General features: G+C 42.8%; 1 protein-coding gene across 2 annotated transcripts; it reads right to left on the reverse strand.

Annotated features, from left to right (window-relative positions):
* Positions 1 to 2,513: 2,513 nt before the first annotated feature.
* HERPUD1 (homocysteine inducible ER protein with ubiquitin like domain 1) lies at positions 2,514 to 13,430 on the reverse strand. 2 transcript variants are annotated; one of them, XM_079116985.1, is made up of 8 exons: positions 13,171 to 13,428; positions 10,139 to 10,216; positions 9,971 to 10,045; positions 8,371 to 8,501; positions 6,246 to 6,368; positions 5,400 to 5,750; positions 4,000 to 4,102; positions 2,514 to 3,273 (listed from the first exon to the last, which is right to left on the reverse strand). In XM_079116985.1, exons 1-8 carry the CDS (start codon positions 13,315 to 13,317, stop codon positions 3,109 to 3,111), a joined length of 1,173 nt encoding a protein of 390 aa, XP_078973111.1. In that variant the 5' UTR covers positions 13,318 to 13,428; the 3' UTR covers positions 2,514 to 3,108. The 2 variants fall into 2 exon arrangements, with proteins under 2 accessions (XP_078973111.1, XP_078973112.1); XM_079116986.1 differs by lacking the exon at positions 2,514 to 3,273 and having other exon boundaries at positions 4,000 to 4,103; positions 5,558 to 5,750; positions 13,171 to 13,430.
* Positions 13,431 to 14,252: the final 822 nt, after the last annotated feature.

Genomic DNA, 14,252 nt, shown 5'->3' on the forward strand with positions numbered 1-14,252 from the left:
ATTTTGACCTACAAAAAAAAATTACCACAGAGCTCTTCAGCAGTACTGGGGCTCCCTCACAGCTGTAGTGAGGTGCCCCAGGGTGGAGAAGCAGACAATACTTGGTAAGTTCCCTTTAACACTGCAGTCTCCATCTTTGAGGCCCTTGCTTTAGTATACCAAAGTAGTTCTGGAATTCCAACTTCTTTTAGTGGAGGCCACCTTTTGATCCTGGGGTCAGTCAACCAGGCCATTAGAGCCCTTCTTAACCCCTCACACCAAAAGCATTGAATCGGGATCTCTGCTTAGTGAGCCCTTATCAATAAATTCAACCGGAACCAACTTTATGTTCCTTCCACCATTACCCTACATTCTTCTTCTTATTATTGTTGTCCTTATTTTCTGCAAGGTTGGTAATTCAGTTTGCTTTGTACTTCAGTCACTTCCAAGATGAGACTTTGGACTTGGTTTCAGACATCTCAGTCCTGCAGCTACACAGAACGCAAGGGCTTCTTCCAGGGCAGACATTGAAGCTTTCGAGTTACTTACACAGACTCGAGTTGGTAATTTGAAGCCTGGGCTTATTCTTTTCTTTCTCAACTGAAAGTCCTTGAAATTAAAATTGAGGTTCCCCTGAGGAAGAAATTAGGCCTGGGGACTGCATCACTAGCTCCTGCCCACGATTTCAGACTTGCCCTCCTGGCCCCCACAATCATGTAAGTCAACTCTGCAATCAATAGAAGTCCAGTTATTCCCTTTATCCCTAGGTTCCAGGTACCCATAGCTAATCATGGTCCAAGATGATCATATGGGAAATTCTAGAAATAAAAATTGCATACCCATCTGAGTAGCATGATGGAAGCTCACGGTACCTCAGTGGGATGTGGATCACCCCTCTGTCCCATGCCTGCACTCTCGGTGCACTACCTTTCCATTAGTCACCTGTAGTCATTTTGGTTCAGATTGCTTTCATATTACTGGGCAACTTTGTGTGTATGGTTCTGGGGATTGAACCACAGCTCAGGACAAGCACTCTCCCACTGAACTACAGCCTCACTCCTTTTTATTTTGAGACAGTCTAAGTGGCTGAGGCTAGTCTCAAACTTCTAATCCTCCTGCCTCAGCCTTTTGAGTAGCTAGGATTGCAGGTGTGCGCCACTGTGCTCAGTCTACTGGGCCTTAAAAATACGCCTTATGGATTCATAGAAACCATTGTTTTCTCTAGAACTGTGGTTGATAAGAGATTTGATGCTAACAGTAGTCCTAGAGGAAAGAATCTTGAATATTCTGAATTAGTCTGGGGTTTCAAAATTGTTTCTCTATCTGATTAGATATAATGCCATTGGTGACTCTTTCCAGGAGTTGAGGACACCAGTAGATCATAGTATGATGTGACCATATATTTGATGCCTCAGAATATTTTTAGTCAAACTAAGCTGTATGAAATTGGTTGGCACTATTGATCTGGGGCCGTGCAATGTGGAGTTTAGCTCCCAGAGACCACAGAGGCGTGGCCCTGCTCCTACAGAGACAGGAGATGGGCACCAGCTGCCTGGGGCCTCAGGCCCTTGGTCAAGGTGAAGCAACAGGCTTTTCCACCTGAGACTTTACGAATTCTTAACAACTGCCTTCTTCAATCACCAAAACCTAACTCCCAAACATGCCCAAATTCAGGTTTTTGGCAAGATGGGCAAGTCCCATAGCTGCCCTTTGAGCTTGCTGTGACTTTTCTCTAGCACTCAGCAAACTCTTTCCCTCATTTCACACCCACCTCCTCACCTATAAAATTCTTTAAATAAAAACTCCAGTCTTGAGCCTTTTCTTCCTTCAAGCAAATACCATCTTGCACAAGTTATCAATATCATTACTGCATCCTGATAGCTCCTGTTCCCAAGGCACCCTATGATTTGAAACTTTTTGCCACTTAATTCTACATTATTTAGTTGGCATTTGCAAGCACAACCATACATAAAACATCTGCATCCAGCAGCATCCTGCAATGGGTTGTTTAGGGGATGTCTATTTGATGCATATGATATTCCCAGTAAAGACTAAGTGATCATGACCATACCAAAGGCCACCTGACTTTGCCCAAAAGAATATGACTAGGCCTTTAGCATCTACCTGTAACATTACTCCTGTGGCAATATGTAGAACTATGCTTTTGAGATTAGTCACAAATTAATAAATGATTAAAATCATAAAAGTAAGGTCATTTTACAAAAGCTGCTATCTGAGGTGAAACTACTACAGAATTGTCATAGTGGAAGGTACTAAAGACCACTGACTTTCAAGTATGGGAATTTAACCTTGATAGGTTCCTATATAAGCCAGTAATATCTAAATCAGGAAATGGGGGCAGACACAGGTAGAGTCTTAGTAAATTAAAACTTTCATGGTCTTACCTCATCTTTCTTCATGGTACAAATAATCCTTTTGTGAAACACTCAGGCTACTTAAAAATCAGCAACTCAACTATTGACCATCCAACCACAATGGACACAGTAAACTGCAAGGATAACAGGAGTCTCTGCCACCGCCATTTATAGTAAAACTTTATTGAACAGAAAACCCAGCAAAGGTTTCCACCTCTGCAAAGTTCCCTGTGGTTTAAAGTAAAGCACTGCATTTTAAAAAGCAATTATACAGACTTCTTTCCTAGAAAAGTCCTGCTAACACGTCTAGCAATTTCATTGATTATATAAAGTAGTACACTTAGTGTAATTTAAACATTCCAACAGGAATCAAATCGTACCAGCAGAACCATTTCTGCATCTATGACTTCTATGTACAAACACACATGCAGACACGCACATCTGGGAAAGTTCCTCAGGCATAACATGCGACACCTAATGCCTTCTACTTACAATGCCTATTAAACTACATACAGAATATATTAAAGCTCTTCAGAATAAAGACATGAGAAGCCCTGGGCATTTTTTTGTTCATCAAATTGTATCATGGCTTCATGTCTTACTTTCTGCTTTTGCTTGAGCGCAAAAGCCTATCATCATCCTTGTGGATTTTTAACAACTGTGTCACGTTGTGTCCAGGTGAGGAAGTCTAGCTGGAATCAGCTGATCCAGTCCAGGCCTGTCAATGCCTCTGGCTGCTAGAGCACAAGCCCCATCAGTTTGCTATGGCTGGAGGGCCTTCCGGAAGAAGAGAGGCAAAGAAAGTCTTGAAGACAAGCCAGGCCGTGCTCATAAATGAAGGGCTGGTCTGCTGAGCATCTAGCACATCCCGGTCTGGAGGGAGGCGGTTGGGGTCTTCTGTTTCAGGATCTGCGCCTTCCTACAGGTGATGGAACACAAGAACAATTAGGCTCATGATGAACACCAAGTAATGTCAGGAGAGAGCAGAGCAACATGGGGTGAGGAGAGGCCAGAACCCAGAATGACATCTTTGGCTGCCCAAGGCTCCTCCGGGCTTCTATGACACAACTGCACTGATGACCTTTCGTGGTTTTGAATATTCTTGGCAGCATGTGTCAGAGCAAATGAACGAACCATTATTTAAGTAGCAATTAACCACTTCATTAAATATAGATATTCTTCTACTTTTGGCAGTACTCTGGGTTTAGAAACTGACTATAGAAACTGAAAACAGGCTTCTGAGATAATTTTTCTGATTAAAGTATATCCTTTAGGATCATGCATTAACCCACCTTTTAAAAATTCTATTTTCAGGAAATCTATTCTGTGAGATGTGCTTGTGCCCATGATCCATTAGCAATTTCCATTGTATAATAGCTATAGACCATTGTATAATAGCTATAAAACACTGAATTTCAAAATGTGGGTCTAAAAAAACATTACTTACATATACAAAAATGCCAAATTGATTTTAAGGCATATTCAACATTTTAAAAACAGTTACTAGTCTAAGAATTAATTTAAAAAACAAAAACAAAAAACCAACAACATGAAACACTTGGCCTAATAAAATGGTGAACCACAGAGCCAGAGATCTCCAGGCTGAGGACTGGAAAGCCTGGTGCAGCATGTGCAGCTGCCGTACCTGTAAGTTATTGTTGGGATCCTGATTCATAGCTTCTTGAGGACCGTCATTCGGGAAGTTTTGAACCGGCCTCTGTCTAAATGGAAACCATCCAACGTGATGCCTTCAAAGGAAGCACATAAAAACGTCAATCTTAGCTAACATCACAGTGGGACCTATCCAAAATCTAAGTCTCTGCTCCCCTAATCATGATGGCACCCTGATTTTAAGGCTATGGCAAGAAAAACTGCAGGGCCGTCTCACACGGCACTGGCCCCTAGGCTTCATGCGGGCCTGTCAGGTCCTTGAAGCAGGTGCTGTTTTGTTCATCAACAACAAAACAGCAGCTGGCACACAGAATGCACTCACTAGATGCTTGTTTATAAACTAAACCTTCCACTCAAAATCTGAACAGATGATGTACTCACCCAGAGATGTTTTATACATATATATACATATATACACACAAATTATTATGTGTATATATATATATATAAAATAATTACCTACATTGGTCACTTTAATATGTGATTTTAGGGACTATGATTTAGGTCACTTTAATATATGATTTTCTGAAGTTTTATTTGGAAAATCAAATTAAGTCTTGAAACACACGTGATGAAATATTAACAACATGGACATATGAGTTTCTATTACATTATTCTAAATGTTTCCTTGTTCAATTTTTAAAAACTAAAATAAAAATCCATTTTAATTATAAAGGAAAAACTTCTTTCAATTTCGACCACAAAGTCCTATCACTGTAGGCCAGGCTTCCTCAGCTCTGGCACTAATGACATACTGAGTTGCACATACCATCAGGAACTGTCCTGTACATTACAGGACATTTAGCAGCATCCCTTGCTCTACCTACTAGATGCCAGCAGGATCACCCGCTAGAGTTATGAAAATCAAAAATGCCTCCAGACATTGACATATGTCCCCTGGGGATGGAGGAGAAACAAAGTTACCCCCAAACAGGAACTACTACTCTAGACCACAACTAAAGCCAAACATCAGGTCTGTGAGGGCCCCTGGCCCTTCAGGGCTATGCTAACAGCCAGTGCCTGACTTTTATCCTGGAAGGCAGTTGTAGCTTGATAAAGAAAAATACAACCTTATTCAAAATAAATACAATTTTCTTTTCCATACCATACTATGGCTGTGTTATTGTGGTCTGTGGTCTGGAAGATAATATTGTTCTTCTTGTATTAGTACATATAATTAATGTGTTCTGAATGATATACAACCAAACTGTGAACTCCCTGAATTGAAAGTGCCACAATGGCCTACTGTTTAAATGCATCTCCTTCAATAATGACTGAAACTACTTGAAAGAGAAAATATGGACTTGATGAGTCCAACACGTGTAATTTGCAGTAAAGAAAAATAAAAAAAGGAGAGAGAAATCATCTGCTTACAGGTACATAACGACGGTGGCCCCCATGACCATAAGGAATCTGCTCAGGGAGGAGTAGAAGTACAGGATACTGAGAAAAACAGAAAATGTGGCTGCTGAATAGGTCCAGTCCAACCAGTCTCGATTTATCTCATCATCTTCTTCCACAATAGGGCCTCCTTGTGCGTTCATCCGCAAATTTTGATTGGCTCCAGGATTAACAACCACTTGAGGAGCTGCATTCTGATTGGCTGGCTGGTTTTCCACTGGAAACTGGTTGTGAATAGGGGCTGGAGCAGGTGTAGCAACCACAGGTATCTCTTGTGCACTTGGGGATGGGACAAAAGCTCCCGACGCAGCAGTGGCAGCTAAACTAAAATAAAGAGAGGCAGACACTGCTGAGAGCGAAGTCCTTTGAAGACTGTGGTCTCATGAATTTATTTATTTAGGAGTCATTGTTAAGAATTATAAGTAGGCATATACATACTTGGTTTCTCTTCAACTTAGTGAAGAACTTCTTCACTAACAGTTTAACTATAAATGCCTTTCCTAAGAAAGGCCCCAGGGTAAATTTCATCTGGAATTAAATATCAAGACCACTATAAAACATGGTGTATTAGCAAATTAAAATTTTCAAAAAACTTTAACAATACTGCTAATTTAAAAGGAGGTAACATTCTAAATAAAGGCATTAAACCAGGCAGCAGCTATTGTTCATACTGTGCTCCATCCTCAGAACCACAAGGAGCAGGCTCTGCAAGCACTGATGAAAACACACTCATCCCTCCATTGTGAGCTTATAACACAGATGGGGTTCCCTCAGCTCCCAGGGGACTAAGGTCACCCCAACAAGGTGGGAAGGACTCACTATTGCATGTAGTACTGTCGTGCATAGATCTGCTGGAACCAGGAGAGCTGCAGCCACCCGTAGGTTGTGTAGCCAGAGAAACCAGGCCCAAGGCCTTGGAATGCCTGCTGGACAGCTTCAGACCTACACAGATGGAAACAAAATACTCAGTTTGAGCTGGTTATCAATAGATAAAAATAAATTACAATCAGGAAGTCAAATCAGAGAAACAGAAGAATGGGTCCTAAGTAGTTACACAGAAGATGGCCGTGTGGTGCGCCTACATAACACAAGCGCAGAAAGTGCTGAGTGATAAGCCTTCCTATCATGATCCGCATCCCATGTAAAACAAGAGCCCTTGTCCTGGGCTTGGTTCTCATCATGTCATCAACTGGGTGGGGGAGAAGGGATACTGCCCCATGTTTTGTGCATAGACATGCAAATAAGCTGAACCTTTTTGGGTTAAGTAGGTCCCCACAGCCCATTTTGACTGAGTCTCACAGCAGACCTAAATTCACTGGTCACCCTTTAGAGAGCAGCTCAAAAGTCACATTTCCCCTAGTCATTCCTGGGAAAAAAATCTCTCCCCTCCTCCTGATGCCCACTTCCCCCCAAACTCCTATATCTGAATCTATCCTGGAGCAGTTATGTGCGCAGGTGGCATTGTTTGCACATTTACTAATTGTTGGCATCCTATGTAGGTTGATGGATCCCCAACAGCCTAATGGGGAGAGACCACACCCCATGTTAGAGGGGAGCTCAGGAAAGATGAGAAATCTGTACAAGATCATGAGGTAGGTAAGGAGCAGGGCTGAACTTAAGACATGTCTGTTTGACCCAAACTTCTTCAATCATGCAACAGCTTTGCAGTACAGGTTTGGGGAGTCACTGTGGGCTTTGTGCTTCTTATACAGTGAATTCTTGGCAGCACATCACAAAATTGAAATCAGAATGAACTGTGGCAAGATTACAGGTTATGTGGTCATTCCTGCAGGTCAGTTAATATGATTAAGCAAAGTTGTATGCACTAGCTGTTCAACAAATATTTGTTGAATGAAATCAAGTTTAAATATGGTAACATTCAAGCAGTCAGATGTAAGCCAATTCTCAAGTTATACAACCAGAATAAACAGTTTTAAGTTTTTTTATTCAATAATTTTCCCAATTATCCAATGTATATTCTGACAGTCTTCTAAACAAGTTCCAAATCCAGAATATTTCTAATAGTATTCCAATATAAGTAAGTCTTGGTATAATACTGTTTTTGATCATTTAAAAAGTTACAATTCATGAAAATAAGATGACAAAATCTTCTAAAGTTTGTTAGATCTGATGATGACGACATTGTTATGCAAGATAACTGTTTTTACAGGTATATTGTGAAGTGTGGGAGAGATAAAATGGCAAAACTTTGATCATTATTGAACTGGATAATGGGGTAGAGATTCATTATATAATCGCTCCTACTTTTGCATTTGATATTTCCATTAAAGAAAAATAGTACACTTCCTCAAACACCTGCTTTATCAAAAATTAAATATAAAAACTACTAGGAGAAGGAAGACAGCGGAACTCGAATTACAAAATTTCAATTTGTAGTTATCAGACTTTGCTATGAAAATCACTTTTATAATAAGGTGTTCCAAGAGCTATAAAATCCAAATGTTAGGGCATGTAATCACTTCTGTCTTTGCTCCAAAGAAAAGTTCTAATTGCCCTAAAGAAATGGCCCTTTCCCCTAGCGCCTCCAACACCATCCTTGGCAAAGCACTTCTTAGTCTCTTCACCTTTGCCACGCAGCAAAGCAGGTTGCACAATGCTTAGAACAACTGTTTCTTCTGCAACAGCACTAATTTCCCACCAGGAGTGCAACCAAGTGGTCAGCATAATGACAAGCACGCTCAAGTGGGAGGCTAACATGCCTCCATTCTCAGTACATGATTCTCCTATTTTTTTAAAGTTCCTACAAGGCTGTGTATTAAGAAAAACAAGAGATCTTTAATGTGAAGATCTTTATAAAGCAAAATTTCATACATATCTTAAAAGTTCTCTGACTATACAGTATAACCACACTATATTCTTAAATTGATGCAAATAAGCGACATACATTCATGTTATGTAAAACTGGCTCTTTATTAACACTTACCTTGAGATGTTCTCCCATCCAGAGGGAGAAAGGTTCCGAAGAACTTCCCTTTGCCTTAAACCATCACTTGAGGAATCCCCAAGATACTGTCCCTGATTAGGACCATCGGGCTGCTCTGAGGATTCAGCAACCTAAGTGCAAGATGAACACAAGAACAAAGGATCTGATGCAACTCTGTGAAACCTAGTTAAAAGAATTATTTTGTTGTGAATGGCATATGTCCCATCTCCACCTCTGAACTTGAAAAAATTAAAAGCCAGTGTTTGGTAAAAAATTTGAAATTTGTTCAACACAACTTTTAGAGGTGAAGCATACTAAAATTAAGGGTCCCTCGGAAATTGAGGACAACTTCCTCATGCTCAGAATAAAGGCTGAAGGGCTGCCCACCCTGACCTGAGGGATATCAAGGAAACTGAGAATGGACACTGCTCCCTAACCCAGAGCAGGTCTAGCACAGGCTGTTAAATTTACGAAGCGATAACACCTGGCTTTCCTTTCTACACATTGTAACAGCTTCTATAGAACCTGAAGAGATACAATCTATCTGCTTCTCCACAGTTTGGTCAAACTGCATAAAATTCATTTTTCCTTTTTCATCTTTGGCCTATTCCTTATGCAGGCAGGCAGCTGAATCCAGCTACTTAAGACCCAGGTAGGGTCCCTGAGTTAGGTTACTGGTAACATATATAATGGGGGCTGGGGATGTGGGTCAGTGGTATAGCAGTTGCCTAGCATGCACAAGTCCCTGGTATATATAGATAGATAAGAATATACTGGAAATTTTTTAAAAATTTTAAAGATTCAGAATTTTTCCTTTGAATAACTATGTTTCAGTTTCACTAAAATCTTCCAATGAATAAGATTCATTCCAATGAATGAAGTTGGTGAGAAAAGTTTTCTGACAATGCTGTACATCTTATGGTGCTAAACTCACTAATTCTAGAAATTAAATTTGACCAATGAGACTTATAAATACAAGCAACCTAAAGGAAAGGGAATTTCCTGTTATATTTAGATGTTTTAGGAATTCCAGTTGTAATACACATTTAGACTACACCACCATTCTAAAAGTGTAGAATATTTAAACTATGTATTCAAATAAACATTGTGAAAGGTAAAATAAATGCTTTTGACAGTCAAACAACTCTTTAGAGATCAAGTAAATAAAAACTATGGCCTTTTCCTATTCAAATAAAAAATCATGATAAAAATTTCCAAAGGAAATGTGTTTGCTTTTTTTCTCTTTATAAAAATTAATGATTCCTTAGAAGAAACTTGCTATGTGCTAAATTTGAAAAAAAAAAAAAAAAAAATTTTTTTTTTTTTTCAAAAGCCTTGCTAGTTGAGGCTTCTGGGTACACAGTAGTTATAGGTAGATGACATCCCTGCAGACAGTGTGACTATACTACTACTAGGGCAAACTCTCACATGTGTTGATAACACAGTTCCTAATTCCCAATACACTCTGGGGAAGAAACGAAATATGACTTTGGTAAAAAGGCTACAAAGTCTTTACCAGACTTTGTTTTTTTTTAAAACCAGACTTTTATTCTTTCCTTGAGAAACTGAAGGACACAAATATAATCATGGGGAAGTATACCTTTGTGCTGGTTTCTGCCATTTTTGAGGGACTCTTCACGTTGCATACCAGATGCAGAACATGCCGTTTTTCCTGCTAAAATTAAGAAAGAGGTACCTCAGGATCTGAATTCAACCTGGTAAGTGCTTAAAAACATTCCAAAGTAAATGATTAAGTGACACAAAGTACCTTTGGAAGCAAGTCCCTGAGACACTGATGATCCAACAACAGCTTCCCAGAATAAATTAATCTCTGGTCCTCTGGACGCTGATTGTGGAAAGAGTAACACAGGTCAGCATTGAAGCCCCACCAGTTCCCCCAACAGGAGAAACTGTTTCATACAAATTATCAGAATATGTGCATTTTCCCCAGCATCACAGGAAAACACTTTCTGAACAGTCTCATATACAAAACTTTTATTTAGAAAGTGCTTAACTTTAAACTGATCTAGAACATGCAAATAAAGTTAGGATGGGTAAATTATCTCCAGTCCACAAAAACTATGGCAACATACTTGACCTTTCAACCCCCAGGGAAACAGCTGCCACTAAAAACACTAACTCTTTTGGGGGGCTCCTACAGCAACTAACTCTAAAACCTTGTTTGGCCTTAGGGAAAACTCAAGACTCCCAAGGTCAGCCAGCCTTCATCAAAACTACCTAAGCACTGCCTCAAAATAACATTAAGCAATTCTAAACCTAAGCCCCACAGAGGATTTCTTGACTTACAAATGCAGTTAGAGAAATGATGTATGAGTCACCTGACTGTTAGGGGCCTGGTGGAGTGCAATGGTAGAGTGCTTGCCTAACACTCTCAAGGCCCAGTGCAGGAAAAAGTGGAGTGGAATGAGTGGGAAGGGAGGAAGAGGAAAAAATACTCCATGACCCTGCCAGAGCTGTTATCCCTATTTTAGGAAAGTCTGAGAAACTAACTAATCTAAGGGCACCTGCTGCAAAAGAGTCAAGATTTTAACTCCTACTCCCCTACACACTAGTGACTTTACATTCATTGGGACTCCACACACTTATACAAATCTCACTTTTTTTTTCTTTTCTGTAGTTGTATATGGATAGAATGTCTTTATTTTATTTTTATGCAGTGCTTAGGATCAAACCCAGTGCCTCACACATGCTAGGCAAGCCCTAGCCCCACAAATCTCACTTTTAAAGTGTATTTAAAAAAAAAAAAAAAAATTTTTTAGTTGTTGATGAACACAGTATCTTTATTTTTATGTGGCACTGATGATCAAATTCAGTGCCTCACATGTGTCAGGCAAGTGCTCCACCACTGAGCCACAAACGCAGCCCTTAAAAATCTATTTCTAATTAATTTTAAACTTAACTTTAAAATAATGGCCTCAAATAAATAATGTACATCCAAGTCATTACGTTGGAGGTCACCAACTTGTCAACCTGCTCTTGCCAGAATAACCAATTATGTAAAACGGAATAAAGTTATTCCTGCCAAGAAATCTGAGATTATAAAGTAAGCTGTTTAAAACAAAACAGCAAAATTTGCATCTACTTATCAACATACTTTCAGACTTTTGACACTTTACCTAAAAAAAATGCTATGTTGTTATTCTCACCACTGACTTAACAGGTAAATGCTATCCACATGAATTTGCAAAATACTATTGTAAATGTGGGTCAGTCATCAGAAAAGACTTGAAAATCACAGCTGCCTGTGATTTTAATTGTTTTCCCTTTTAAAGACATGAACTGGCATTATGTCCTCACCCAGAGGGTTGATTAGAAGGAAAAAAAAAAAAAAGTTAACAACTATTATAAAGGAATATGCCATTTTATACTTCAGAAAACAGATGATAAGTATGCTTCCACCCCTATAATTTTTAATCACAGATTTTCATTCCTGAGAGACCTTTCATTTACAATTGGGTCTTCAGGTTCAACAAACAGGAGTGATGTTGCTCACCCAAGGAAAACACTTCTCAAAATAGGGCCTTTTACAAATGATGCAACTAGACTACACCCGCTGTGCCTATCTGTGTATCTATCAGCCCTTCTCCCAGCAACAAGGCCACCTAGTTTCTTGGAAACACCTATGGTGAAATGGCAGAGTGCCAAGGTGAATTCTAAAGGACACCGGAATGGAAGCTTACTGAATAAATAAGAAGACTTCATAGTAACAACTCAGAAGGAAAACTCCTATCTACAATTCTTGACAATATGAACCAAAAACAAACCTACACATGTGCTACTACAGGTTGGCACTCTTCAGATGACATTCGCCCGCCTCACTTTGCCACTGGATGCCCTTTCCTGTTTGACCAAGAATTACACTCCTGGGCTGCAAAGAACACTGCTGACTCTTACATAATATCAGAGTACAAAGTAAATACAGGAAGGTCCAGCGCACAGCCTCCATCACGTGGTGGGAGGGAAGGAGGGCGGGCGGTGCTAAGGGTGCTGTTGACAAATGTGTCCACCAAAACAAAGCAAGCAAGTCTAATTGAAAGACCAAAGTCTTAAAACCAGACTTGGAGGCAACTCCTGCCTGTTTCCCTTCTAAATCACCCTTTGCTATAAAGCGCATGGGCTTCTCCCGGGGACTAAGCAAGGACTCCCGTGTCCCGCGTCGGGGAGGGGCAGCTAGGGGAAGGTGGACAGGGAGGGGCAGAGCCACGTCTTGCTTCTGGGCGTGGGACCTTAAGTACACTGTGACTGGGTGCTCACCCCGACTCTCCAGTCGCTGAACTGGGGTTGGCATCTCTTCGCCCCTCTCCCCACTGAGAACACTCGTTTTCAGTATTTTTTCCCCTTATTTTTATCCATTAGATACAAGCCTAATTAGGAACACCCTATTCGTCGCCAGTTGTTTGGGGGGAACTGAGGCTTGGAGGGTGAAATGATTCACCAAGGTCATATTGCTGTTTCCCTGCTTTGGCTAAAGCCGAAGGCCACACGTGGAGAACAAGGAAGGGGTCTAGGGAGTGGGGCAGGACAGTGACAGCGGTGGGGGTTTGGGGACCTGGAAAGGGGAAGTGACAGGAGTAGGCAGCCAGTCAGGAAGGCGGGGTGATGGCGGCCAGGAAAGAAGAGATGACAGCCTCTGGGTAAGGAGTGGGGGCGCCGAGGGCGGCAGGACAGTAAGAGGGGTGGGACAGCCCTGCGGTAGGTGACCGGGCGAGTACCCGCCGGCGAAGGGAGCGGCTACCGGAAGGGGAAGGCAGACGTGGCATCCCCAGGGACTCCTCTCACCGGACGCTCGGGGTAGACGAGGCTCAGGTGGGCCTTGAGGCGGCCCACGCTCCAGCTGCGGTCGCCGCTCAGCTCCAAGTCGCGGTGGCGCTGGTTGGGGCTCTTCACCAGGAGCGTGACCGGCTCGGGCTCCGGCTCCGGCTCCATGTCGGCGGCGCTGTAGACTCGGCTGCGGTCCGAGAAGCCAAGCAGACGGCGTCGCCACCGCCTAAGGCTCTGCAACGACGGTTCGCTTCTCCAGGGCTCGCGCCCCAGCCTCGGGCACCTTTTATAGGTGCCCCGCGTCCGGGCTCTGCGGCCGGACCTCTCTGTGGCTGCTCTCCATTGGCTGAGGTAGAGGTCACTGCCCAAAGTGGCCCAATCAGCGCCCGAATCGGGGCGGCAGAGGGGCGGGCTGAGCACGTAGGCGCGGGGTGATGCAACCCGCCGCCGTTGCGTCATCCCGAGTCGCGGCTGCGGCCGGGGAGCCGGGGTTCGGTGGCCATGTTTGGGTGCGCTGCAGCGCCAGCTGGACTCGGCCCTGAGGAAACGGGGCTTCCCAGCTGCGGTGCTTTAAGGCCCTGAGCCGGGACCATCCGGGCCGACTCCCAGTTTAGCAGTCTCTGCAAATTGTTTCCTCACAAAGCTGCACCCCGCCCCTTTTGACCCCAGGTGCCAGGCCCACTTCCTCCCCACGGCACCCGCCGCCCCACAGCCGCTCTACCCCGAAACCTCCCCACCCGACCCCGAGCGGCCTCGGCTCAAAAAACCGCCGGGCTGGACCCTGCCAGGCCCGTGCGAGCCTCTGCCCGAGGGCCCCCGACGCTCCTTCGCCTTAGAAGGGCCTGGAAGCAGCAGCCCTGGAATTCCTGGGCTGAGCGGGATGAGGCACCTCCTCCAGGTTTCCCATGGCTAAGACTTGCATGCTGCACCCTCAGGTGTGCGACAAGCCGGCCACAGCCCAGCTTACACTGGGAGACGCTCCTCAAGGGGCGTCACTTTATAGGACATCAGCGAGTGCTTCCTTTAAGTTGGGGCTCAGACAGGCAGGGCGCATCCTTTGATTGCTGAACCACGGCCACAAAGGCCTAGGAGGCATTTCC

This window comes from Sciurus vulgaris (assembly GCF_902686455.1).
Source record: "Sciurus vulgaris genome assembly, chromosome: 17".
NCBI lineage: Eukaryota > Metazoa > Chordata > Mammalia > Rodentia > Sciuridae > Sciurus > Sciurus vulgaris.